This window comes from Olea europaea, unplaced genomic scaffold, assembly GCF_002742605.1.
Source record: "Olea europaea var. sylvestris unplaced genomic scaffold, O_europaea_v1 scaffold1306, whole genome shotgun sequence".
In the NCBI taxonomy this organism is placed as follows: domain Eukaryota; kingdom Viridiplantae; phylum Streptophyta; class Magnoliopsida; order Lamiales; family Oleaceae; genus Olea; species Olea europaea.
In genome coordinates this window covers 117,449-142,766 of record NW_019230530.1, presented here as the reverse complement: position 1 = coordinate 142,766, position 25,318 = coordinate 117,449, and the positions used below count along the sequence as shown (strand labels likewise).

At 33.3% G+C, this 25,318-nt stretch overlaps 1 protein-coding gene and 1 long non-coding RNA gene across 2 annotated transcripts; one reads left to right on the top strand and one right to left on the bottom strand.

Moving 5' to 3' along the window:
* The first annotated feature begins 9,221 nt into the window (after positions 1-9,221).
* On the top strand, positions 9,222-9,644 carry LOC111374895. The gene has a single exon (XM_022997652.1). It carries the CDS (start codon positions 9,222-9,224, stop codon positions 9,642-9,644), a length of 423 nt encoding a protein of 140 aa, XP_022853420.1.
* Positions 9,645-17,520: 7,876 nt separating this feature from the next.
* On the bottom strand, positions 17,521-18,827 carry LOC111374892. The gene is made up of 3 exons (XR_002699214.1): positions 18,747-18,827; positions 18,066-18,124; positions 17,521-17,933 (listed from the first exon to the last, which is right to left on the bottom strand). It is a non-coding gene; the product is annotated as an uncharacterized LOC111374892 (long non-coding RNA).
* Positions 18,828-25,318: the final 6,491 nt, after the last annotated feature.

Sequence of the window (25,318 nt, the reverse complement as noted above, 5' to 3'; positions counted from 1 at the left end):
TTATTTGACGTATTTATTATTTCAATACAAATGTATGTAGTGGTTGTTTTGTCGTGAACTTACATTCCTTTTCTGCTGTAACAAATATGGGCGTTTGAGGCGATGCCCGAAATTGGTGATCGGTCGATCGGCGTCGTGGTGAACGTTCTCCATGGCTCCTCGGCTGGACATCACAAAGCAGCGCAGCAGCAGCAGCATACGTACGAAGCTTTCTTCAAGAATGTACAGGTAAAATTTTATGTTAGTTCTACGTTCTCATTCGTTCAATTCGTCATTGTAGTATGTGGTGAATTCCTAACGAATACATGTATGTTGCAGCTACATGTGTACGCGATGCTGCGCCCCACTAAAGTCGAGCGTGGACAACCTCATATCGCCACTCTTGTGTCGTTCGATGATTGTCCTGTCCCTGTGTTGGACGACCTTACTAGGGATAGTGTTGTTCCACAGCTCCACGCAGAGCGTTTATGCACACCCGAAGAAGGCACCTCAAAGGATGAGACGTCTGATGAGGCCTATAAGGGTAGTTGGACCAGTGGAGAGGAGAGGAGTCAAGAGCCAATGATAGTGGAGAGGCCGAAGGTGAGGACTCGGAGGACCACGACAGTGGGGATAGTGACGGTGATCGAGTTCGACAAAGTGGACAGATGGGGATATTTTCCACCCCCTATTTGTATAGAGCTACTTCTCCCATACAAGCACCGTCCACCTCTTATGCTCGACCAACTACAACGACAGGATCGAGCCTCACGACAGACGATGTTCAGGGTATGTTGCTGGATCAAAGAATTCTCATAGAAACACGGCTTCGTACCGTGAAGCTCGAAATCATGCAGCACATATTCGATGAATTTAAAAAAAATTGAAGGACTTCATATCCACCGTCGTCCCCGCATCCGACTCTACAACCACTGTACGTGCGGCTAATGTGGACCCCGAGCCCAGACAATCAGGTACTTCACCATATGTGCACTACATTTCTTTATGACAATGTTCACTTTAACCCTGCACACATTGACATGTTTTGTATGACAGTTGTTCATTTATTGCAAACTACAGAGGCTTTGCAGACTATGTAGGCCACCACCCGTCACCTGACGGTCCTGACAAAGACATGGGGATTGACAGGCAAGAGGGAGAAGATATGTGCATTACTGAAGAACAAATGGAGCCATGCCCGGACGAGCAAGACATGCCACTAACCACTGGAACCGAAAGTCTGCAAGGCACGTGGGTTATTTATGAGCAAATTGGTGAATTAGGTGCTTCTCATGTTTTGAAAATTGGCAAAATTTATTTTTCACTCATAGTTTCATTATTTTTCTGAACAGACATAGAACACATTCAATCATGCCCGGACGATCACCCTGTGTCAGTGCCCATTAGAACCGAAGAAGTGCAAGGTATTGCATTGTTTATCACGAATTGAAGAAATATTATTCTACGCATCCATTTACTTTGCAATTGCTCATTTGTTGTAGCCGAAGGGGGCCTCCACCCGTCGCCTGGGGATCGTGACGAAGAGCAGGACATGCTGCCTACTGGAACCGAACATCTACTAGGTATGTGGGTCATTTATAAGGAAAACTTGGACATTGTTATTTCATACACTTGGCATATTTTGAAAATTCCCAGAAGTAGTACACTCAAAATGTTTCATCGTTGTTTTTGACAGACACAATAGATATTGAGCCATGCCCCTCACAATGACCCCGTGCCAGTGCCCGCTGGAACCAATGAAGTGCAAGGTATTTCATCGTTTATCGAGAACTAAATTTATTTTTCGTGCCATATGCTTATTTTGCAACTTTCCTAGTTTCCACCACTGTAACCCGAGCAGGAGGGGGAGTTACCACAACGAGACGGCGATCGGCACAACTGCAACGTTCGGCACCTGCTACCAAGACTCCATACATGAGGAGGAGCGCAAAGCGAAAATAGAATTAACTGTGGATGAATTGCCGAATATAGCATAACGATGGGGTTGAACATGCTTTTGAAATTTTTTTGACTTCATTTAGGTGGTGAAGGATATATGTTAATTGCCTAGATACTTGTGGCCTTTTAACTCATTTCTATAATTTACATATCACCCAGACTAGTTGGCAAGCGTGATGAAACTTTGACTCATTCCTCACATTTTGCAATTCCCATGGTAAATGTCATGTCACTGTTTACCTTTGCTGACATTGTTGTAGTGTTACAAACTGCATAAGTTATCCGGCTTTACTATGTTACGTGAACCGTACTTATGGTACTTCGTGCCTTGATTCAATTTTTGTCAACGCTGGAACATTATATTGAGCAAAAATTTATGTAGGTGTACGTTTTATGAATATCTATTTAGGAGTAGATGGCGGCATTGAATGTCGTAGTGCCTTCGTAAACTATAGATTGGATTAAGATGAGGACCCATTAAAACTGCCAAAGTCATGACTACCATTTTATAACTAATTCACAAATGAGTTTATGTATATTTCCTTATTACTAGTATGTTCTTATGTAGGTTAAGATGATGAGCCTGTTTTGTGAGAAAATGTAGCATTACAACTATGGTGCAACTAACACGCTGGCAAATGAGAAGTAATTTGTTGCAAGAAACCAGATAGCATCAATTTTACACATCATATAAGTATTCAAGTCACTGCCAATGTCATAGTAATTATGGTACAGTGGGGGATAAATATACACTTATTATATTCAACCATCATACCAATTGCTTTTCAAATTTACATAGAGATTGGACTTGGTGGTTGGGTAGATAATGAAGTAATTGCTTCCTCCTTTCAGGATGATTATAAATACCATGAGATCATTATTGCCTACAACCAATTTTGCAGCCAAGGTATTGTGCCACTTTGAACTTACCTGAAGAGTATTGTGACACTTTCAACGTAGTTGAACAGTATTGTGGTAAAAAATAGCTACTTCTATTTATTATTCTTCATTTATTTTGCAGTTTACCAAACTCGAAATTACACGATCTTTAGTGCAATGCACGTTTTTGTCAACTGTCAAGAATGAATAAAACATCTGTCGGGGCTAGCAGTTCAACTAGGCAGGCTGTTCAATTTTAAGTTTCTTGCTTTTCAAAAATTGGAAATGTTGGGATTGTCCAATACAGGTGTCTTAGTTTAACATGTTATTATAGATGTTGTGGATGACCATTTTGTAGGAAATTATGTATAGTATTTTGTGATATGGATATTTTGGTCACGTCCTCTGCGTACATGCAGAAACAGCATGTCCATAATAGGCAACCGCAGTAGTGTAGGTTTGGATGCCGCTATTATTCCCGGCTGTCAAGAATTATAAAGACCATCTGTCGGGAATGGCATGTGAACTGTCGAGACGTGATGTTGGTGTTTTGCTTGTTCACTGTGGTCTCATGAAAATCAATTTACCATTTCGACAAATTGTCAGTTGAAGCTAATGGAACTTCTATAATCGGCTAAGTTTATAGTAAGAAAAACATATTCATCCCATTTGTGGTAATGGAACTTTAATGATCGGTAATTTGCTTGCGAAACATAACAACAAAATTTGTATTGGCATATGATAATAACAACTGATTCAGAAAATAAGTTGGAAATGTACAATGCTTATTTAAATTACGTTTTCGGGGATTATATTTCACAACCACTTTTACACATCACACTTGTTCAAGTGGCTTGTGATACAGTAGGGTCCGAACATATGGTCCGGTTATGACCAACTCTTCCACATTGAGTGCATTTTCTCAGTCGAGTAGTGGACTCGTATCTAGCTTGCTTACGTTGCGTGAGTGGTCTACCTGAGGACGACGTACAATCGGTAGCAAAATAGGAGTACCTAAGATTTCATTTGGAACAACCCAGTCCACTTCCTGTATAACGGGAGATATTGCTTCCATATAGGCACCCCTCTAGTATTCCGATGTATAGCACGGAGAGCATAGATCGTATAATGACTTACCACTCAGAGTAGCAGCATGAGTTGCATGAGCACATGACGTACGATTTAGTTGAAACTCACGACAGGTGCACGTGTTGTCAAAGAAGTCCACTATCTCCGTATCGTTGGATATTCCAACCTGGTCAAGTAGTTTATCAACTCATGGGCTCAAATCCTAGTACCAGCTTCAAATGTTGTTTGTAACTCGTTTCCATCCTCAACGATAATATACTACTACATGAGGTCGCATTGGTTCGATGTTCGAAAATCACTTTTGCATTGTTTTACGAATGTGCTCGACCAAGCACGTAATTGGCAACAAACGGGCATGTCTCAGCATTGAGTTTAATGATTATGCATTGTTGTTTATCATGATGTTGTACCGGTTGCCCACGAATAGTGCTAGTGACCAGAATGAAAAATCGGCTTACTCCAAATACCCGTAATATCTTTCGCTGACCCTACGAATCGGTCCCATTAGTCGTTTGAACTCTTCGACCCGATAAGTTGTAGCAGCTCGTTTGAACAGGAATATTGAACTTGCGTTAGAGTGCCGCTAGATTAGGTTCTTTTCCACATGCCACATACAACAACCATGATGAGACAAAAGAAATAAGTGAGCAATAGCTCTTTTGATACTTCTTTTCCTGTCCGAAACAAATACAAGTTCATCTAAGTCGCACATAAACCACATCCAAGATCTGTTTGTTTCGGAATCCATGATCCCTCACGCTAAGGGATAAATCTGTTTGTTGACATCTTGGACAGTTGCCAGTAAAAGTGTACCCTTGTAGGGACCTTTCAAGTGACTACCATCAACGCAAACAACGGGCCTCAAGTACTGCATGTAACCACGAATGCTTGCACCAAAAGCTAGGAAGAAGTAATGGAACCTATTGTGCGAATCAAGTTCGATATGGGTTACTGTCCCTGAATTATTCTCATCTAGGACGTGACAGCATAAAGATAGTTTCTGAAAACTATCCTCTAGTGTCCCAAGCAGCATGTGTAAAGCAGCAACATTCTCCCTACTTGCCTTGTGGTAACTTATTTGGACACCGAGCTTACATTCCATGTCACGTGCAATAATGCTCAGATCATATGATCTGTTTGGATTATCCAATTTTCCCAAAATGTGCTCGGCAATTACAGAACTTGTCGCATGTCGATGCGCATTACTGCGAAAATTGATGGAACATGTGTGAACATTATTGAATTTACGGATCACAAAAATTGCAGACTGCTTCACAGTAGAAGCACGTAACATCCACTTGTAGCTGCTGTCGGCACATACAATGGTTAACATCTTCATGCTTGACCTGTTCACCCAAAATTGGAACTTGTCTTTCAAAGCAAGTGCATGAATTGTCAAGTACAACTCTTTCTTGCGGAATAATATTTCCTTTTCGGCAGATCGGATGTATTCACAGTTCTCATCAATCCATATCCATCCGAACCGTTGGAATGTGACGAAGATTGCTCGTCGTCGACGTCAACGGAATTAGCATCCTCTAAACTAGGTGATGGGTTATCCAAGTTCTCATCTAATGGTGCAGTCCCGTTATCATACTCATGTGTTTCAGGTGCATTATTGTTTGAGACACTATGCATTTGATTCACTAAATTATGTTCCATGTTTTGCGGAACATCCAATGCGGCAAATGAAGGATCTTGAAAATTTGCATCCCTTCCCATGTCAACACTTGGGAGATCGAATTCCAAAATAGTAACGCAGATAGCAGTTTCCTTATGCACTGATATGTACTAATTTAAGTCTTCATTGTAGCGTATTTCGGCCGGAGGTATGCTCAAGTTAAGGACTTTGAACTTCAATTCAATTTGAGCTCGAGGATCAACAATACCAAGTTTTTCCTTCAACCTTAACAAAAGTTCGGCTATGGTAATACTTGTTGGCACCAGAATGGAAGTAGTTTTGTTCCCTCTCCACTTCCATTCGTCATCCGTATGAACAAAATTTCCCACATGCGACACGATAAATCTCAAATGATTACTCATACCTGAAATGTTGGGATCGTAGTATAAATTCAGAATCAATACGTTGGCATTTAATAGCAGAAAATCACACTGCATAATACGTAAATCAGTACAGTAGCAAAAGGTCAAATCAAAGGTTTCCATCATTTTGAAGTGTCTGAATTGAAAGTAAAATTGTATAATCCGACAGTTTGTAAATGTCCGGTTCGACATCTCAAATATTAAACCCGAAGGCTTGTAAATGTCGAACTCGACAGTTCAACTGTCGAGGATGTCGGGAAGCAAACGGCAGTGGGTTTTCCAGGCTTCTTCAACATCACATTAAGTGTGGTTATTATTATTCAGCTACCAAATGACAAAATGTAAATGGTATCTGGGCCTTGTCATTAAAGAGACCTTAATTGTAGTAATGGAAGAAATTACTCAAAACCTTAATGATAATAATGATATTTTGTGAAGGATTCCAAAACCAAATAAATGAATGCATAATACTTTCAAAAATTTCAAAGAAATATGCCCATATTGTATTTAACATGTACTAATAAAAAGCTATAAAAGTATAATATAAATAATTTGTAATTGCTAACCTCTCAAAATGGATGAAAAATGCAACACAAATGTCTTCTTGATCAATGAAAATGAAGAAGATAGAGAAAATGTAGCGTTTCTTGTTTATGTTACAATTTCAAATTTCTTTGATGATTTTTTATTAACAAAAATTCATATTAATCAATAAAAAATACATTTCTCCATGTTTTCTATATAGAAATTAAATGATCACATAAAATCAATGATTTTCCTTCAAATCAAGCATTTAATGTTACTAGAAATGTATTATTAAGGATAATTTGGACATTGCACCCCAAAAATGTATCATTTTTGCTCACAAAAAGTGAAATCGACAATTTTTTTGGAACTTTAATTTTTTGTGACATTTTTGTAAATTTCCCTATAAACAAAAACAAACTCGTAAAATCTTTCATTCAATACAATTATTTTTCACTTAAAAAATAAATGAATTTTTTATTGGAGACTTTCAATTCTCCCAATTAATTTCAATGGCCCACAACAATAAATTGGATAATTATCCAATTCAATGTCTTGACCCAAATAACATTAAATAATCCAATTTAATGTCTTTACCATTAACCCCAAGAGCAAAATTAAACGATGCGGTTGAAATATCCCATTAAAAATAATTGCATGAAATGCATTCAATAAAGTTTATTTATGATCATCACCTCGTTCGACATATTTTTGAGCCATTTTCTTGATCTTTGGGGGCAGAATCTTGGTATAGTTTCGAAGAACTCACCACCAACTATGGTATGCACATTTCAAACAAAATACTATTACACTGTAGGCATAAAATCATAGTTATCAGACCTGACCCGTTCAACGACCTGAAAAAATCATTGGGTCATCAAGGTGTGGTTCAACCAATGGGTCATTACTAAGTCATAATTTTAGTTAAAAAAATATTTTTTAAAATGAAGGACAGCAATCTTCTTAAATGTAAAATATATATGTAATAGTTCACTATTGTAACACAAGTTCAAATGTTGTCATAATGGTTATAGATGTGATATTTCATTTCAAATGCTAAGGTTCGAATCTCTGCCTTTGCGTAGTGAAGGAAAATTTTGCACCTGACTTTGGCACTTGTCATTTCAACCTTGAACAAGTTCCAAGTTCATCTAAACCCGTTCGGTTCGACCATGATATTGGGCGGTCCAACCGATCTTTGACCGGTTCACTAGCTAAATGTACTAAATATAGCAACACGATTGGATTACAATCCGATTTGCCAATTTTCGGGCCAGACCGGTCGGTCCAATCCAATTTTAATAACTAATTACAGATCTTCTATGGAAGCTAATAACTAGAGTAATTAGATTTTCTGAAAAAACTCAATGAAGTATGGATCTTATAGGCAAATGCTTGATGTGAACTCAAATTGTTGCAGCGATTCAAGCAGCTCCCCAACAAACTAACTATAGGTTGAGGATCTGCTACAACAACATGATAGGTTGAGGGCCTATGTGAAAAAATAGAATGGGGACTCAATTTACTACTAACCAATAGTTTGGGGACTAATGCTACAATTTTTCATATTATTATAAAAATAATATATATTAATATCTTGAAAAAGTGGACGGTGGAAAATTGTTACCGAAACCTTTAACATTTGTTATTTCAGATTCTTATTATGAGATGGAAAAAAAATTGCCTTTTTATCAATCCTACATACGTTTTTCACGTTCTAAATCAAACAATGACAAAATATATTATTTTTATAATCTTAATCGGGCCCATTTAAAGTAAACGCGGTGAAACTCAATTAATATATATAATATGTATTGTCTTTTTCTTTTGACTCCAAAACTCATTTAATAATTGGCCACGCTGAATGGATGTCTATATTTCTGGGATAATTTACCATGATAATAAAAAAATTATTCTTGAAGGAGGGGCGATGTGGCATCCCTTTATTGGCTGGTTGTCTTTCTTAAGAAGTATGATTCATGTTTATGGTGTTCGGGTGTCATTGTTAAAGAAAAATTATATCATTACTCGATATTTATGTTCCTTTTCATAACTATGAATTTTATACACGTCTTTATAAGTAATTAAAGATAAGGAATTTATCAGTAAATGACTACAGAAAAAGAAGTGAAAGGAGAGAGGAGCCAAACTCGAACGAGCAAGGCTAGCATGGGCAAATGACAAGAATGTTGGGGTTGGTGGGGAATTGGGAATAGAGTCGAGACAAAACTATGCTTCAAAAATGGACCAAATGGCATAGAGCCGTGCTTGAAGTCCAGGGCCCATGGATGTGTACATGTATCTTTTTCCAATGACATATGTGATGATAATGTAAGATTGAGACTAAATGGCATAATATCATTTTGAAAAAACTTAACAGAAAGTGGGCGATAATTGATTCCATACCAAACAAACAAATATTTTTGCCAGTTCTTGTACACAAAGCAAATCATGTGGTCCATCCATTTACAACTCTTAATCGAATCAAATTATTTTATTACATTAATTTAATCAAACTTAGTACATAATATAGAACAGGTAGTATAATTCACGTGGCTACTGTAACACTCCCTGTCCCAATTTCAACACCTTTATCAAATATACCACGTGCAGAATACAAATTTTCTTTGTGGGTCACACACTACAGTCCTCTGGAGTGACTTTTTAAATATCCACCAATTCTCCTGAATCCTCCATCAAAACCATCTTCTCTCTCTCAGAAAACACAAACTCATAAAGAGTTGAAAATGTTATCAATTGAGCCTAATTCAGGGTTGAGAATCCTTATACAGCTCAAAAATGGTGAATCCAACGTTGTATTCAACACTGCTTCGAAACTGATAAACCCCAGTTTTTATCTGAATCAGACGCAACCTCCCTCGATCCATTCTTGCTTTCTGAAATTGTGTTTCCTTTGTAACAAGCACTTGAGTCTTGATAAAGAGGTGTACATGTATAGGGGTGATCAGGGTTTTTGCAGTGTGGAATGCAGAAGTAGGCAAATATATATAGATGAAATGAAAGAGATAGAAATTTCTACTAAGAAAGTGTTGGCATCGATGAGGCAGCGCGGGAGCAGTGGCCGGTGTGAGACTAGTAGCGTTTTAGAGGAATCCCGGCAGCGGCGCCGCCCATTTTCAACTCGAACAAGTCGAGTTGTTTTCTCCTAGTTGATCATATTTAAAAACAGTGTTTTCCAATTCCTTCTGTATTTTCGGCAGTTGAATCAAGAGAGTATACACAGTAAAGCTATCCTAACAGGATAGCATACAGATTTTACTTTTTAGAAACAGCTACTGTTCAGTAGCTTTTTATTTTTTATTATTTTTCTAACTATTCAATCAGTGAATGACACGTGTTTGCCTACATTTAAACCCTGTCCCTGTCCCTGTCCCTATCCCTATTTTTGTCGCATTTCTCCAGTATACAAAGGAGTTCAGAATTCAGATAATTTTTAATCGAGATAATGTTGTTTAAATGTATATCTAGATTGAATTATGTAGAAGGATTATTCCAAAACAATTAATATTTATCATTGATTTGAATTACCTAATCAATGAGTTTATATGTAATCTCTTATGTAAATCTTAATTTATATGCAGTAAGATCCTTACTGGAAAAGTTTGCACTCACCTATCATACTCCATGTAAATCATGGTTGACAATAAGTTTGACACTCTTTCCTGTGACAACAGTATACACCATTAACTGTAAACATATGCATCCCATCATCTAGTTTAATTCTTGTACACCTTGGATTGCAAATGAATATATGGTAGGATTTTAGCGGTTGTATTAATTGCGTTTTCTGTTGAAGATGATGTGAAATCTTGCTAAGTTTAGATTTCTCATCCAATCATATATCACCATATTATGTGTATTGTAAACCATTATGTATATATAGCACATTCAAATATTATTTTCATAACATTGATAAGTGTAGTTCTGGATGTGGGGGTGGGTTGAAGGGTTGGTTAAGTGTCATTTTTTCTTTATTTATTCCTAAAATTCTAATGCATCTGTGAAGCTGTACTATTAGATATTAAAATGTCAAATGTTATTTTACAAATCCTTCCGTTAATTCGAAATTTTATTGTGAACGAATTCATGTGTAATTGTTAATAATTTGTTACTCTTAGCCGTTCCTATCCGTTAAAGTCAACTATTGAAATTAAAAGTTTGAATGGTTAGTATCAGCTTTGATCGAATGTTCATGGTAGGCATTAACCCATGACTTGAGTATTATAACTTACGTCCATGGTGAGCATTACAACTCGTGTCCATCTAGAGATGGCAAAAATACTCATCAAATCTGATACCCGCAAAGTCTGACCTTACGCTTAATAGGGTAATCGGCGGGTACAAGAAGGAAAATTTTGCCTCGAGACGGGGTGCGGTAATGGGGTCCTTGCGCCCGCCCTGTGCCACCCTTTTATTATTATTATTATTATTATTATTATTATTATTATTATTATTATTATTAAGAATTCAATACTTTAAGCCTTTATTTGATTTCCATTCTTTTTAAAATTCATTTTTCCTCCCTTCTTTTCAACCACACATTCTTTATAATATAATATTACACATAAATAAATAAATTCTTATTTTTTAACCACACATTTTCCATTAATCTATTATTCTAAAATGCATTATTAGAAAATAATGGTCAAACAGACCCAAATAGAAAAACTCCACGAAATTTTATTAATTCTAGTAAAGGTTGGCAACTAAGATTATTTAAGAAATATGATAAATAATAAAAATCTTAGTTTACCAAATATACTCGAATAATTTAACTTTTAAAAATAAATAAATTAATTAAAATTTTTAATAACTATATTATTGTCTCATTTGAATGAATGGGGGCAATAAAATAAATTATCAAAAACTATTAAAAACAAAAATTTAACTGGGTACTTGAACGGGGTGGGAAAATGCGTGTTCGCCTCGCCCCATTGCCATGCCGATGTCTATCATGGGCCTTAGATCGCTTCTGTTTAAAGTAAGGTATCGTACTAGGCATATTCAACATGCAATCTGATAGCATTGAAGTCTTGCTAGTTTCGAATTAAGTCAAGAGAATGACAAGCGATGTACAATTTTATCACCACTTTGCCCAAAACTATAGCTCATGTTTCTAAAACAAGCCATTCTACATCACTATAATCAAGTTCGGGAATTAACCCCCAGTCCCACTCCTTTAGGCTCATTCAAGTTGGCTCTAATGGACGTGACTATTAAAGTTCAGAAATCTCTAGTTATTGGACTACAATTTATTGTTCCTAAGAACATCTCCAATACAGAACTTCATATTTATGCGGCATTAATGTCTAATAAACAGACATTGAAGTCTAAAATTAGTCTCAAATGCATTCTATGGATAACTATCTGGATATTTTTTATTTTCTTAATATAAACAAAATTAATCACGTCTAAATCTGAAATGAAATAATAATTATGTTATGTTTTGGTGGAATTAAAATTAGATTTTTTAGTAGATTACGATAAAAAATTTTGACTGTGGTTGAAAAGTTGTTAAACTCACGAAAGACGTGTTTAATATTGATTGTTTGACTTTAATCGAATAAAAAATCAGATTTTAATTCAAACCAAACCAAACATACTCTTAATTCTAGTAGAGCTTGCTAATTTTCTATGTCACGTCAAGTTGACAAAATCTCTGTTAGCTTACAGTATAAATTAGTTTTTTTTCCCCCTTCTTTTAAACCTTGTGTTTAGTTATATGACACAAATTTTTACGCGATCCACTGTTGCATTGGATATATTATAAGAGCTCTTGAGACTAGCACGAAGGGCCTCGCACCATTTCTTAGTACTAGTTACTCAAAGATGACATTAGCTTAATTATGGTTACTCTAATGATTTTCCACCTTTTATTTTTCTAGGGGATAGGTGGTTTTTGATTTTCCACCCTTTTTTTTTTTTTTTCTTTTTTTTTTTTTTTTTTTTTTTTTTTTTTTTGGGGTTAGAAATGCTAAGACAATCTCAAATTGTTGAGATTAGCTCGAATATTAGCAAACCCCATTCTGTAAATATCTTGTAACAATGTATAGCTCAATTGGTAGATTAGTATGGTTCAACAATTGAATTGTGATAGAACTCTTTATTCTATTAAAGAATCAATAGTTTGGTTCTTCTTCAAAACTCTCTATCTCGACATGTCCAATTTATGGACCGTTTTCCCTTTTGTCACTAACTTACATCCCCATCACATTCTCTGATCCCACTCATTTCCCATTTTAATTGCCTGCCTATATCCCATATACGGCTGGAAAAAAACTCCCGAATCGAATTGATCGAATCGAACCGAGTGATTCTCCTTGAATTAAATACTTGAACGGATATTTGAATTAAAAACCGACGGGTTTGGTTCAGTTCCTGGTTCTAGATCAAGAATCAAATCTCCCTTTTTTTTAATTAATTTATTTTAAATAAACCAAATTATTTTATATTTGTAAATAAATTTGCTAACTAATTAATTTAGCTCAAACCCAAAAATATAATTTTTCCTAATTATAATTTTCAGTTTAAAGCCAATTTAATCAAACTGACCTAAGTTTTATCCAAATATTTTACTCTACCTAGTGCCGTTTCTACCATTCTGAGAAATTGAATTGAAACTCAACAACACTTCTCTTAATTATTGTGAGCTCGCTATCTTCTTCTTCCTGTGATTTTAACAATCAAATCTAGAATAACTCAATAAAGAGAGACGTAAATGACACATAAGATTGGACTACGTTATTTTGTAAAAACTAAAATTGAACATATCATTAGTTGAATTAATATAGTTTTGTAAATATGAAAATATTTAATTATAATATGGAACTTGGAAGCGAATGGAACCCAACCAAACCAAATTGAACCGAATAGAACTGAACCCAAACGATTTCATAATTAAATTTGGACCCGACGGCTCCACTTACTAAATACTCAAAAATTTCGGGTTCGGTTCGGACCATGTCCAACCCTAATTCCATATCTTTTTGTGGTTGTAACAGTGATTCATACACAATGAATTGTTGTAAGCATCTATGTTAGAAAAGGCAATATGAGAGATAAGATTGAATGGTGTATATGTAAAAGTTCGTTTGATTGCAATGATCGAATTTGGGTGGAAAAAAATGTATTCCATGCAATTAAATTGTCTAAAACTTGTTTTACTGAGAATTGTCAATTTAATGTATTTAATTGGTATAATTTTTCACCTAAAAAATTTTGAAATTTTCTATCTTTTAGTGTTCATTTGGCTTTGTCTTTCATGAAATTTATCAATTAAATGGACAAAATTTGTTACAATTGGGGATAGGATTTGTTCCAATTGCCAAAAAAAAAAAGGGGGCTGGAAAACCAATTCTCACCAAAATGGCGAGAATTGATATCATGGAATTGGCACACGTGTTTGAGACAAGATTAAAATCAATTTGCATGGAGAATATTTGCTATCAAACACTACCATTTTCCATGGAAAATATGCCCATCAAACAAGCCCTAAGTTCTTTACACCAATATTTTAAAACCCAGACTGGTCTAGCCCGTTGAACTGGATAAATTAGGAATGGAGATCAAAATCGATTGGATATGACTTATAAAACCTCTAATTAAAAACCCGTCCCAAGATCCGTTAAATTGGCCGATCTTTGGGAAACCCGTAACCCGTTCTCGATTTAGCCGATTCAAATATATATATATACACACACACCCCCCCCAATTTAACCTTTTGATCTTTGAACATTTTTCTATTTCAAGATTACCGAATCAAGTTTTCAAACATTGCGTGACATAGGACATTGAAACAAAACCGTCGAAGAATGGGTGGAATGTCTTGCCAAGTATAACGAAAACTCAACAATGTAAGAGTTTTGTTTTACTTCATTAGGCTTCCACGGGTTTCTTTGAATGATGTTGACAATGATGGAGATACGTTTGAAAAATGTCATCAATTGTTGTTATGAGTTCTCTAATATTTTTTTTCTAGGGAAGTGTGTATAAATTTTACGTCAAATAAAAATGAAAATATTAATCAATTTTTAAGGGTTTGAACTACTTCTTTTAATAAGATTATCCTTTTAAGATGAAATTTCAACTTTTAATATAATACCAAAATCAAATGAGCAATATGATTTGATTAAGACTCAAAAAATGAGCTCGCTAATTTTAAGATTTGTTTGTTTAAATAACTCATTATCTTACGAGAACATGTTAAAAAATAAAATTCATATAAAATAAAGAAGAAAATTTAGATAAACTTATAAGGATTTAAAGTTTAAACTACTCCTTTTATGAATAAGATTTTACCTTATAAGATGAAACCCCAACTCTCGATAAGTACCGTACTATCACTAATGGCACTGGATGAAAATAAAGTAAAAGATTTGAGAACAAATATTTATTAACCCGAGGAGAATAATAAAGTACTTATTATTGAGCAATTTTAGGCTAAAGAGCCCACCACGAGGAGAATAACATAGTACGTGTTGGGCCATTTTTTTGTTTTTAATTTCTAGTTTTATCTGGTCAAAATGAACTTTTGGCTTTCTAATGTCGTAAGGTTTTCTCTATGATTTTCAATTATTTAAAATTGTTTAAGTGCTACTTTTTTAAGGTTGCATTTTCATGAATTGATAAAATTGTGGAGTTTCTCCCAAATTTTTCAATCCATCTCGATGTTCTACATATATCAACAAGAACGGATTTTAGTTTCTTATTTCTCATACTTATTGCCCGCATCAGTTATCATCAAAATTTGAGAAAATTCTCACAATATATGGATTTTTAATCTTTTTGAAAGGCCATCTCTCCACACTGTTGTGGCACTATAAAACCTAGATTCATTTTTTTTTCTTATTTTTGAGAAATGCTTATAAGTAATTTAAATTATAATTAGATATAATCGAGCAATTGACAAGTGCGCAATACCATGAGTTCTTCGATATGTGTGAATAAAATGTGACTTACATGTTTATAAACATGAGCAGAAGATAGAATTCTCAATGTTAGTCAAGATTGTGCTCATGATCCCTCAATCCCTATAAGATTCCAAAATCACCTAAAACAATCTATAATAAAGAGATTATAAAAATAACAAAACATTAAAAATAAAGTGGTTCGAGTAGAAAAAGATTCAATAGTGCTTGGTGTACATCCTTACACCCCTCTCACAATGAGGGGAGTCCAAAATTATTAAATTCATGTGAGCCCCTCGCATTGTGAGATGGCTGCACATCATGTCGTACAAGAAGCTTTAGTGAAAAAGATTTGTCATTTATCTCAAATCCTGTGTCTTATCTTCATTTATTGTCTCAAAATCTACCAATTCACAGGGTAAATAAGTGGAAAAACAATACTTAAATGCACTCTGTAATAACGAATTCAACGATTTTTCTTGAAATTATAAAATTTGAACCAATAATGTGATAAAAGTACATATTTTGATGACACCGTTCTAACCATTCAATATTATGCATGTTAAAAAAGAGGAGGATTTTTCATAAATGTCACTAAATTTGAAAATGCACAAAAAAATTTCATTTGCACAAAAATTTGTCAAAAATGTTACTTTTTTGGTGTGACAGGTCTATATTACTCCTAATGACACCTTTTTAGGAGCATTTAATGCTTGATTTGAAAGTCATTAATGTTGTGATGTAATGATTTGTTTTGTATATTATAAATATTAGAGATATAATTATTATATTGGATAGTATGAGTTTTGGTCAAAAAGGAAAGAATTTGAAAAAAAAAAAAAAGGTTACTTCTTACCATTCACAAACTCTAACTTTTTATTTATCTTCTTCATTTCATCATCAAGAAGACATTGCTATTAGATTCATCATCCATTTTTTAGAGGTTATCTATTAGAAATTATTTATATTTTCATCTTATAACTTACTATTTTAAATGTTAAATAGAATATAGTCATATTGATTTGAAATTTTTGAAACTCTTATTCATTGATTTGTTTAAATCTTGATATATTTTTTAACGGAAAAGATATCAACATAATTTAGAAAATGTGAAGGATTCTATAATTAATGAAGTATTGAGTTGTTCCTTATTTATTTTTGGGAAGATGTTGTGATGTTGGAATTGAGAATTAATTATCACTATTAATGTTTTGAATAATTTCTTCCAATGTACCAAATATATGTTTTCAAGCTTCCGAACAATTTCGACAATTTAACTATCGCATTCGACATTTCGAAATCGTCATATTAGACATCTCAACTGTCGAATTTGACATTTGGAAACTATTGGGATAAATAATTTAACTATTGAGATTCAACCATTCATTTTACTTTTTGTTATTGAATGGATTTAAATATTCAAAAGTGTCACTTTCATGCTATTAAATGTTGACATATTGATTGTGCAGAGTTCTTACCGTTGTAATCTCAACCTTTCAGGTATTAGTAATCATTTGAGATTTATCGTGTCGCATGAGAAAAATTTGTTTATGTGGATGACGAATGAAAGTGGAAAGTAGACAAAACTACTTTCATTTTAGTTCTCGTTATGGTAGAGTTCACCATAATCGAATCATGTGTTCCAATCCCATTCTAACAAAACTCATGTAAATAGGCTTGATGTCTAAAAATAGTTGAAGTTGTATTCTGAATGTTCCCCTTGATAGCGTTGTACATTATGAAATTATATTATTATTTTCATTTTATTATTGTTTACAGACATTAGTCGTGTTTAAGTTTACAAGCAAAATAATTACACTGACAAAAATTGCATACCATCAAATAGAAGGATTCTATCATTATTGACACATGGTAGCAAAGTAAAAAATTTGACTAAAAAAAATGTATAAGGGACATGTTCCCGAACACGTTCTCAACATACATTATTATTAGCATTTTATTATCATTTGCAGACATTGCATAACATCTTAACAGTTAAACCATCGATCCCGACAGAAAGTTTCTGTCATTCTTGACAGTTGGTTGCGAGAAGAAAATGTAATTACAAATAAAATACATAAGGGATAAACTGGTGCAGAACATTTGGTAAAGACGTTACTATATTTATCCTTGACAAAACTACAATACATAACTCAACAATTTTTCTCGTCCTATTTGAACAATTCAACAAGTATGAGAAATGATAAAATGTGTAACCACATGTGGATGCAACCACCAAATCATGTTTATACCCACATTCTTGGAGGGGAGCAATATGGAGTCATTTAGTACACAAATCAATTCTTGTGTAGTATTGACAAATTTCGTCACACTATTTCTTTACTCTTTTTTTCCTCTCCTTGGTGTATGGAGTCGTACTAGATGCTACATGAAATCGAATGTGTGTCGATTATTGCCTCTTTGTGTTAACAACATCGTTATTTTTGATGGGTATGGTGGCCTCCTCTGCCACGCTATAAGTTGAGGGAACTTTCTCGTTGTCCAGGTATAACACTTCGAGCTCTATGACTCCTCCATTTATTTGAAAACAACATTTGCAACAATAACCAACATGAGTTCATTATTTCTAGTTTGCAAATTACGGAATGAGATGAGAGTATTTTGAATTTTGAATTCCTCATAATTAACGCATATATCGTTTACCTTTTGGTTTTCACTAAGCAATGGACCCTCATGATTATCCGAGCACGAGTTGATGCCTCCTTCATTTAATTGAAAACAACAATTACAATACTAATGGACATGAATTCAATATTTCTAATTTGCATATCATGAAATGAGACGAGTGTATTTAAAATTTTGAGTTATTCAAATGTTAATGCTAAATACACATATAAGAAATTAAAAAACAAACTATAATATTCGAGAGATACTGCCTTTAACTGTCAAGAATGACAGTTCATATTGAAAGATGACTCATCTGTCGAGAATAATCGAAACGAATTGTCAGGAACTAAAGTTTATTGCGATAGACAAGTCACATAATTGATCTTTTGAGAAGTTCTCGAGTGTCGAGAATTTATAACTATACAGATTTTTATCGTGACAAATTAAACAGTTCGCTTAGAAGATTCAATACCTATGCTTAACCTAGAAAAATATAATAAATAAGATAGGTTGAAATGATAAGTATAACACAACAATTAGCTTCTACAAATCAAACAAATTCAAAAAAATATGAAGTAAAAAATTGACGAAACATGAAATACTTTTTTTAGAAAAATATAACAAAAAATTCATATATAATGTTCAAAAAAATTTAGAAAAAATAAAAATGCCCAAAAAAAGTATAAACCCCAAAAAAAATGGAGAAATCCAAATTACCTGTAAATGAACACTCCAAACAAAGCCAAATCCAAAATAGAGAACAATCTAACTCATGGTCTAGGTGTAGAAAACTCAAAATTGATGGTGCAATCTTAAAAAAAAAAGACAAAAAAAAGGAACATTAATAAAAAATTTGAAACAAAACCTTCAATCGATCGAAAAAAACTCATATATTCAAAACCTTACCTAAGATATTTTTCTTCCTTCTGTATTGACGTAATAAACGGGATCCCAACACAAGAACTTTCACTCCATATATTTTTCAAAGAATCAAGAGAGGAAACATAAAAAAGACGAAAAGAGAAATGAGAAATTTTGCAAAGAAACATATTAGAATATATATATATATATATTGTAAGAATTTTGAAGTACAATTGTGAGGTGATTGATTGTCATATTTTCTCTACTTTTTGTACAATTTTTTATATTATCAACTCAAGGATGTGTTGGGTATTTGAATTTTTAAGAGGGGCAAAAATGTTCAAAATTGACAATCTTGCAAAGATTTTTAAAAAGTGACATTTTTGTAAATGCAAAGCTAAAAGTTGACTATTTTGATAATTTCCTCTAAAAAAATATGAGAAGTTAATTGTTAATTTTTATATTTTCAATTTAAAAATAAATTAATATTAAGCATAATAAATTAATTAATATTTTAATCCCCGCCCCGTCCTCACGCACTTCTCATAAATTTTCAACTGACAGGGATGGGGATAGTTGCCTCCGCCACCCCTCTTCTCATAATCCCTACTCAGCATTTTGAAGAAGGAAAATATCAAGACCAAATATCTCATAGCATTTGGCTCCAAAGAATAAGACATTCACATTTAAAGGCTTTAAGGCCTTAGGGCATCTCCAATCATGCTCCATTCCACCAAATTTCATCATGTTACGCCAAAAACTTGGTGCACTCACTTTCCAACTAAGGACCATAATTGCATAAATTCAATATAAAATAGTGCAAGTAAATAGTATTGAAGTGTACAGTGTTACACCAATATTATTCACTTGTACTATTTTGTACCAAAATGGATGATGTCCTTTTTGCCCTACTTTTTTATTGTGCACCACATTTTTGTTAAGGGTATTTGCACCTTTTTATTGTTACACTATAAATTTTAATTCTTAATTAAATTGTTGTTGTTATTGTTATTATTATTTGCCATAAATTTTAGTTGTCTAAATAATAATAATTAAGAAATGAATTAAAAGAAAAGTACTAAAAAAATATTAAATTGGTAACAAATATAATTGTTTAAAATTAAGACGAAAATAATCGCTTTCAAGATTTTCTTACTCATCATGGATAAATCAAGGATAAAGAGGATCATATTACACTTGAAATGCATTAATTGATAATTTGTTAGATGAACATACAAATTTCGAGAATTAAATGCCAGCATAGTTTGATTTCATAATATCAGGATTCAAAACATATTAAATCTTTTAATATTATGATTCAATATTTTATTAGTTGTGGTATTTGTATTAACTAGATTATATATTTAATATTTATTAATGGATTCAATATTTTCGTTAATTAAACGTAATTATTTATTTAGTAATTTATGCAGTAATAAATAAATAAATAAATTTTGAGATATATAAATTGTTAAGAATGAAAAAATAAAGAAAATGATGAAATATTGTTTATTTGGTGCAACTTTTGATATATTGAGCTGGAAATGATTTTCAGTTTCATTCAAATTTTGGTGCAAAATAATGCAAAATTTACCTCAAATTTTGGTGTATGATTACAGATGACCTTATATTTTAAGAAATTGATTAATGTTTTAAGTTGGAAAAGAAAAAGAAAAAACAATCATAAACTATTTGTACTACCAATCATCAAATGAAAAAAGCCTTAAGATTTCCGCTTCTTTAACAAACAACATATCAGAATGTCCTTTACAAAATCTACATTATGTCTCGTGGAACCTTGCTCCAGTTTTTATCTTGTCGAAAATTCAAAAATTATGTTATTGATTGCACAGGTTACTCATGATTTTTCCATTATAGAAGAAATCAAATATCTCAGATTTTGAAAGTTGGTTGAAATCAGTTTAAAACGAAAATAAAAAATTTTAAAGCATGATAGTGACACAACAACATCTCCAAAGTTCGAAAGATATTCTATATAGAATTCAAGATATTTATAAAAATTTCTCGTATTCATTTTAGAAAATCGAAACGCATCATCAATCATGGCCATTCAATCTCTATTTTCAAGCATAGTCAAGTGCACAACTATATCACATGTATCTCAAAATTAGTTCAGCAATTTATTACGTCCACAATCATGTCATACTAGTTTATATACCTACATTTTTATACTACACATTGAATTTATTAAATGCGACAAAAGAAGAATAGAAAACATAGGAATTCCAGCTATAATTTCTCCATTATTTTGAGAACAACAAAGAATGGACAAGTATGTTACTTAGCCCCTATTTGACATCCTTTATTTCAAAACTTTTTTTTTTTCACACTCATTTTCAATTAAACATTCATATAAAATATTCTACACGTAAACCTAAAACTTTTTCGTACTATTTAATTATACATTCTCCAAAAATTTATTATTCAAAACTTTGTTTTTGCCAATTAAATGCCATCGAACATGGGCTTAAGAGTACAATACGTAATAGATTTGTTAAAGAAAATTTATATCACTCAATATTTGCGTACTTTTTCATTACTACAAATTTTAAACATGTGTGCTACTCCATATCCTAGCAGCATTACTTATTTCTACTACCATATGCATTACATTATTGCTAGAAGGTACAAATGCCATATCGTTGTGAGTACGTCATGACACAATTTTCATTACAATCAGTACGTATGTCACGCTATCCACATTATCATTTTATTATAACCATTGTGTAACTTGCTTCACATTAGCAATACCACTGAACTACCTGTTCAAGCATATGATTTACTATGATACCTGACATACCCTCTATCCATTATATTTTGGAGAAATTTAACTATTTCACTTTATCGTCCTGAGCAATTGAAGGGGCAAATGGACCCCAAATTTATTTTGTAGATGTGCAATGGATATATTGTATTGTATTATAGGTTGGTTTAGTCCATATTATAGAGGAGATGTTGCTGAAAATTTGACAAATTATAGTTGATATATATTTGCGAGGCAATTCATAAGCTCTCACCTATTTTGGATTGATGCATGTTTTCGAGGTAGTTTGTAAGCCCCCACTTCTTGACTATTCATATTTCGAAATATGACCTCACCTATTTGACTATTCATATTTCAAAATTCGATGTGCATATAAATATACGATTCAGGCTCGGGGGCTATTGTTATATCTATAAATTATGTGGCATGCACACAGTGGAAGGGAATCCACATATGTCAACTCGATAATTATTTATGTCTATTTGACTAGATTTATTGAAGAATAGCAAATCATATTGGGCTTGGAGCTCGGCCCATCATTAACCACTTGCCCATTTACATTTTCATTTCTCTATAAATATGAGTTCATTTTCACACTTGAGGTATGTATTCTACCCCTTGCTAAATCCTTTTTCCCTATCTTGCACTCTCTTCTCTCGTCCAACCGTTGTCTTGACCGTTGAGTGCAAAAGGTCATTGGACCTTTTATCAACCGACAATTTTTGCCTTCTAATGGGGTGTTCATCGTGCAGGTGATGTTTACATGGAGATGACGAGGTCGGGATTTTATTGGCGCATTTTTTGAGGTCACCGATGTCTTTTATAGATTAAATAATTACATATAGGGAGTTTTTTTTTTTTACGACTACAGAAGAAGGTGTCCAAGGAGAGGAGAGACCGACTCGAATGAGCGAGGCTGGCTTAGGCAAATGAAAGGAATGTCAAGGTTGGTGGGAAATTGGAAATGGAGTCGAGATAAAACGATGCTTCATAAATGGACCAAATGACCTATGTAGAGGTTCTATAAAATTGGGACTAAATAGCAATATATAGTTTTAAAAAACTTAAAAGAAAGTGGGCTATTGATTCCATGCCAAACAAACAAATATTTTTGCCAGTTCTTGTACACAAAGCAATTGGTCCATCCCTATACAATTCTTAATCAAATCAAATTATTTTATTACATTATTTTAATCAATCTTTTGGTCCATCCCTTTACGGTTCTTGCATAATTCACGTGGGTACTGCAACTCTCCCTGTCACTATCTCAATAGTTTATCAAATTAAGCACGTGTAGATTACAAATTTTCTTCGTAGGCCACACACTAAAGAACTCTGGAGTGACTCTAAATGTCAACCTTTCCTCCTGAATTCTCCATCACAACCCTCTTCTCTTTCTCTCATACAACACAAACTCAGAGAGATGAAGATACTATCAATTGAGCCGAATTCAGGGTTGCGAATCCTTATACAACTCAAAAATGGTGAATATGTTAGATCTCTATTTGTAATTGGGTATTCTTTAGATAAAATTAAATGGAATCGTAATTAAAGTCAAAGAGTCAATGGGTTGACAGTATAGGTATTGAAGGAGTCAATGAGCTCAAAGTTGTCCAAGAAGCTCACATATTATCAATAGGATGCAATTAGAAATTAAAGAAGCGTCAAAATGCCAAACAAGTTATGCTCCAAATTCTCAATCAAAAGTTGTAATGCATTTTTCATATAGAAAATATTTGAAATTGAAAAATGATTTCAAAAGAATTGTAGCCACTTTGAATTAATTTTCCAATGCATTTTGAATCACTTTAATCCGATATCGGAAAAGAAAGATATATTAAAAATAATGATGGCTGCTCAGAGAGAGCTCGATGGCTGTCCTCAGGTCGCTTGAGCATCCAAAACAGATTGTGACCGTTGGTTAGGTGCCGTGATGGTGCTCCAGCAACCCTGTTATGTGCCCAAACCTTAAATCGCGATTTTAAGCCGTTTTACTATCCCAAACAACTTCAACTACTTCCTATTATATATACAGAAGCCATAATTCATACCAAACCATCTTTGTGCCATTGATTGAGCAATTATACATTCAAGAGAACATCTTACAGAGATCAAACAACAATTCCATAATTCTCTTGATTCAATTAAAAGATTAAAACACAAGATCTAAAGATCAAACCCCAAAAACCTTACCTTCAAATATAAGCCTTGGCAGCTGAAGTTCTAGGTGCTTTGAAACGAGTTCGTTCTTGATAATCTAGTGGAGAGAAAAATAGTCCAAAGTTCTGGAATGTACGATCGCACAAATGTAGATGTTTTTCGGTGATTCACAAGTTGAGTGGCCAGAGTCAGGTTTGGTTCAGCAAATTTTGAACCAATTGTAAGTGAACTTGCTAGTGGATCTTTTTGGCAAGGTTTGTTGGAGGTTTTTAATCCTTCTGAAGTGTTCTATAACCGATTTTTCTCCGTCATCAATTTCTAGTGTTATTTATTTTTTACAGCTTTGATGAGATTGTTTTTGTGATTGTTTAATTAGAATTTAATTGGATTAATAACCTTAATCATCTATAACTAATAAATAGTGACTTGTTGAATTTTATTTTTGATTGTTTTAATTTCACACATTTGGGTCAAAATATTATCTAACAAGTCGTATTAGAGCGTTTATAATTTTACAAGTGATATAAGAGCTTAATTGCGATAAGTGACCCAATTTTTGTCTAGATGAGTCAATCACATTCTAATGAAGCATTTGAGAATGATATGGATATTCATGAGGCTTATGACTAACTGTGTAAAGAGAGTATCAAATTACATAATATTAATAGATTAGTCTTTAACAAACTAAATGAACTTAAATTATAAAAGAAAGACTTATAGTCAAACTTGAGGAGTCTACCAGAGGTTTGGATGAGTTGAGGGTTGAAAAAAAAGTCCTTAGAAGTAAACTTAAGACTCTTACAAGTGATCTTGGAAAATCAAATACCCAACTTCAGTCTATCTCTAGTTGATTTAAGAAAATTGATAACATGATAGGTCTCAACAAACTAGCTGAGTATAGAGAAGGTTTAGGTTTTAATAAAATAAATTTTGAAACCGCATCCTCTTATGAAAATAAGTTTGTACTTGTTTCAATTCAGCCTCAGATTCAAAACTTGAAACCTAAAGTTGCTCCTAGGTTCATTCCCATGTGTCACCATTATGATAAGTTAGGATACATAAGACCTAGGAGTCGTAAACTCTTGAGTGGGACTAACTCTGTATCTGTAACTAACAAACTAAAAGTATAGGAGCCCGAGGATCGAAATAATCTGTCCAATATAGGTTTTCTTCATCTAGGTTTATAATTAAAAGGAAAAATTGCAATCGAGGTACCAAACCTTTCGTTTGTTAGTAGACTTGACCCAAACCTTTCATTTGTGCTACACACGATACCAAACCTTTCAAAAATTCGCAGTTGAAGTCCAAATGGATGGAAACTGTTAATTTGACTATGAGTTGACCAAAGAATTAACATTGACCATAATCTTGACCAATTTTAAAAGGATAAAATGATAACTTTACATTTTTCAACAAAAATACATAATTACAATATATTAATAATAAAATCAAAAAAACAAAAACAGTATTCATCTTCATCTCC

Coding starts and splice junctions, on each gene's coding strand:
- LOC111374895 (XM_022997652.1), top strand. CDS start 9,222: ATGTTATCAATTGAGCCTAATTCAGGGTTGAGAATCCTTATACAGCTC.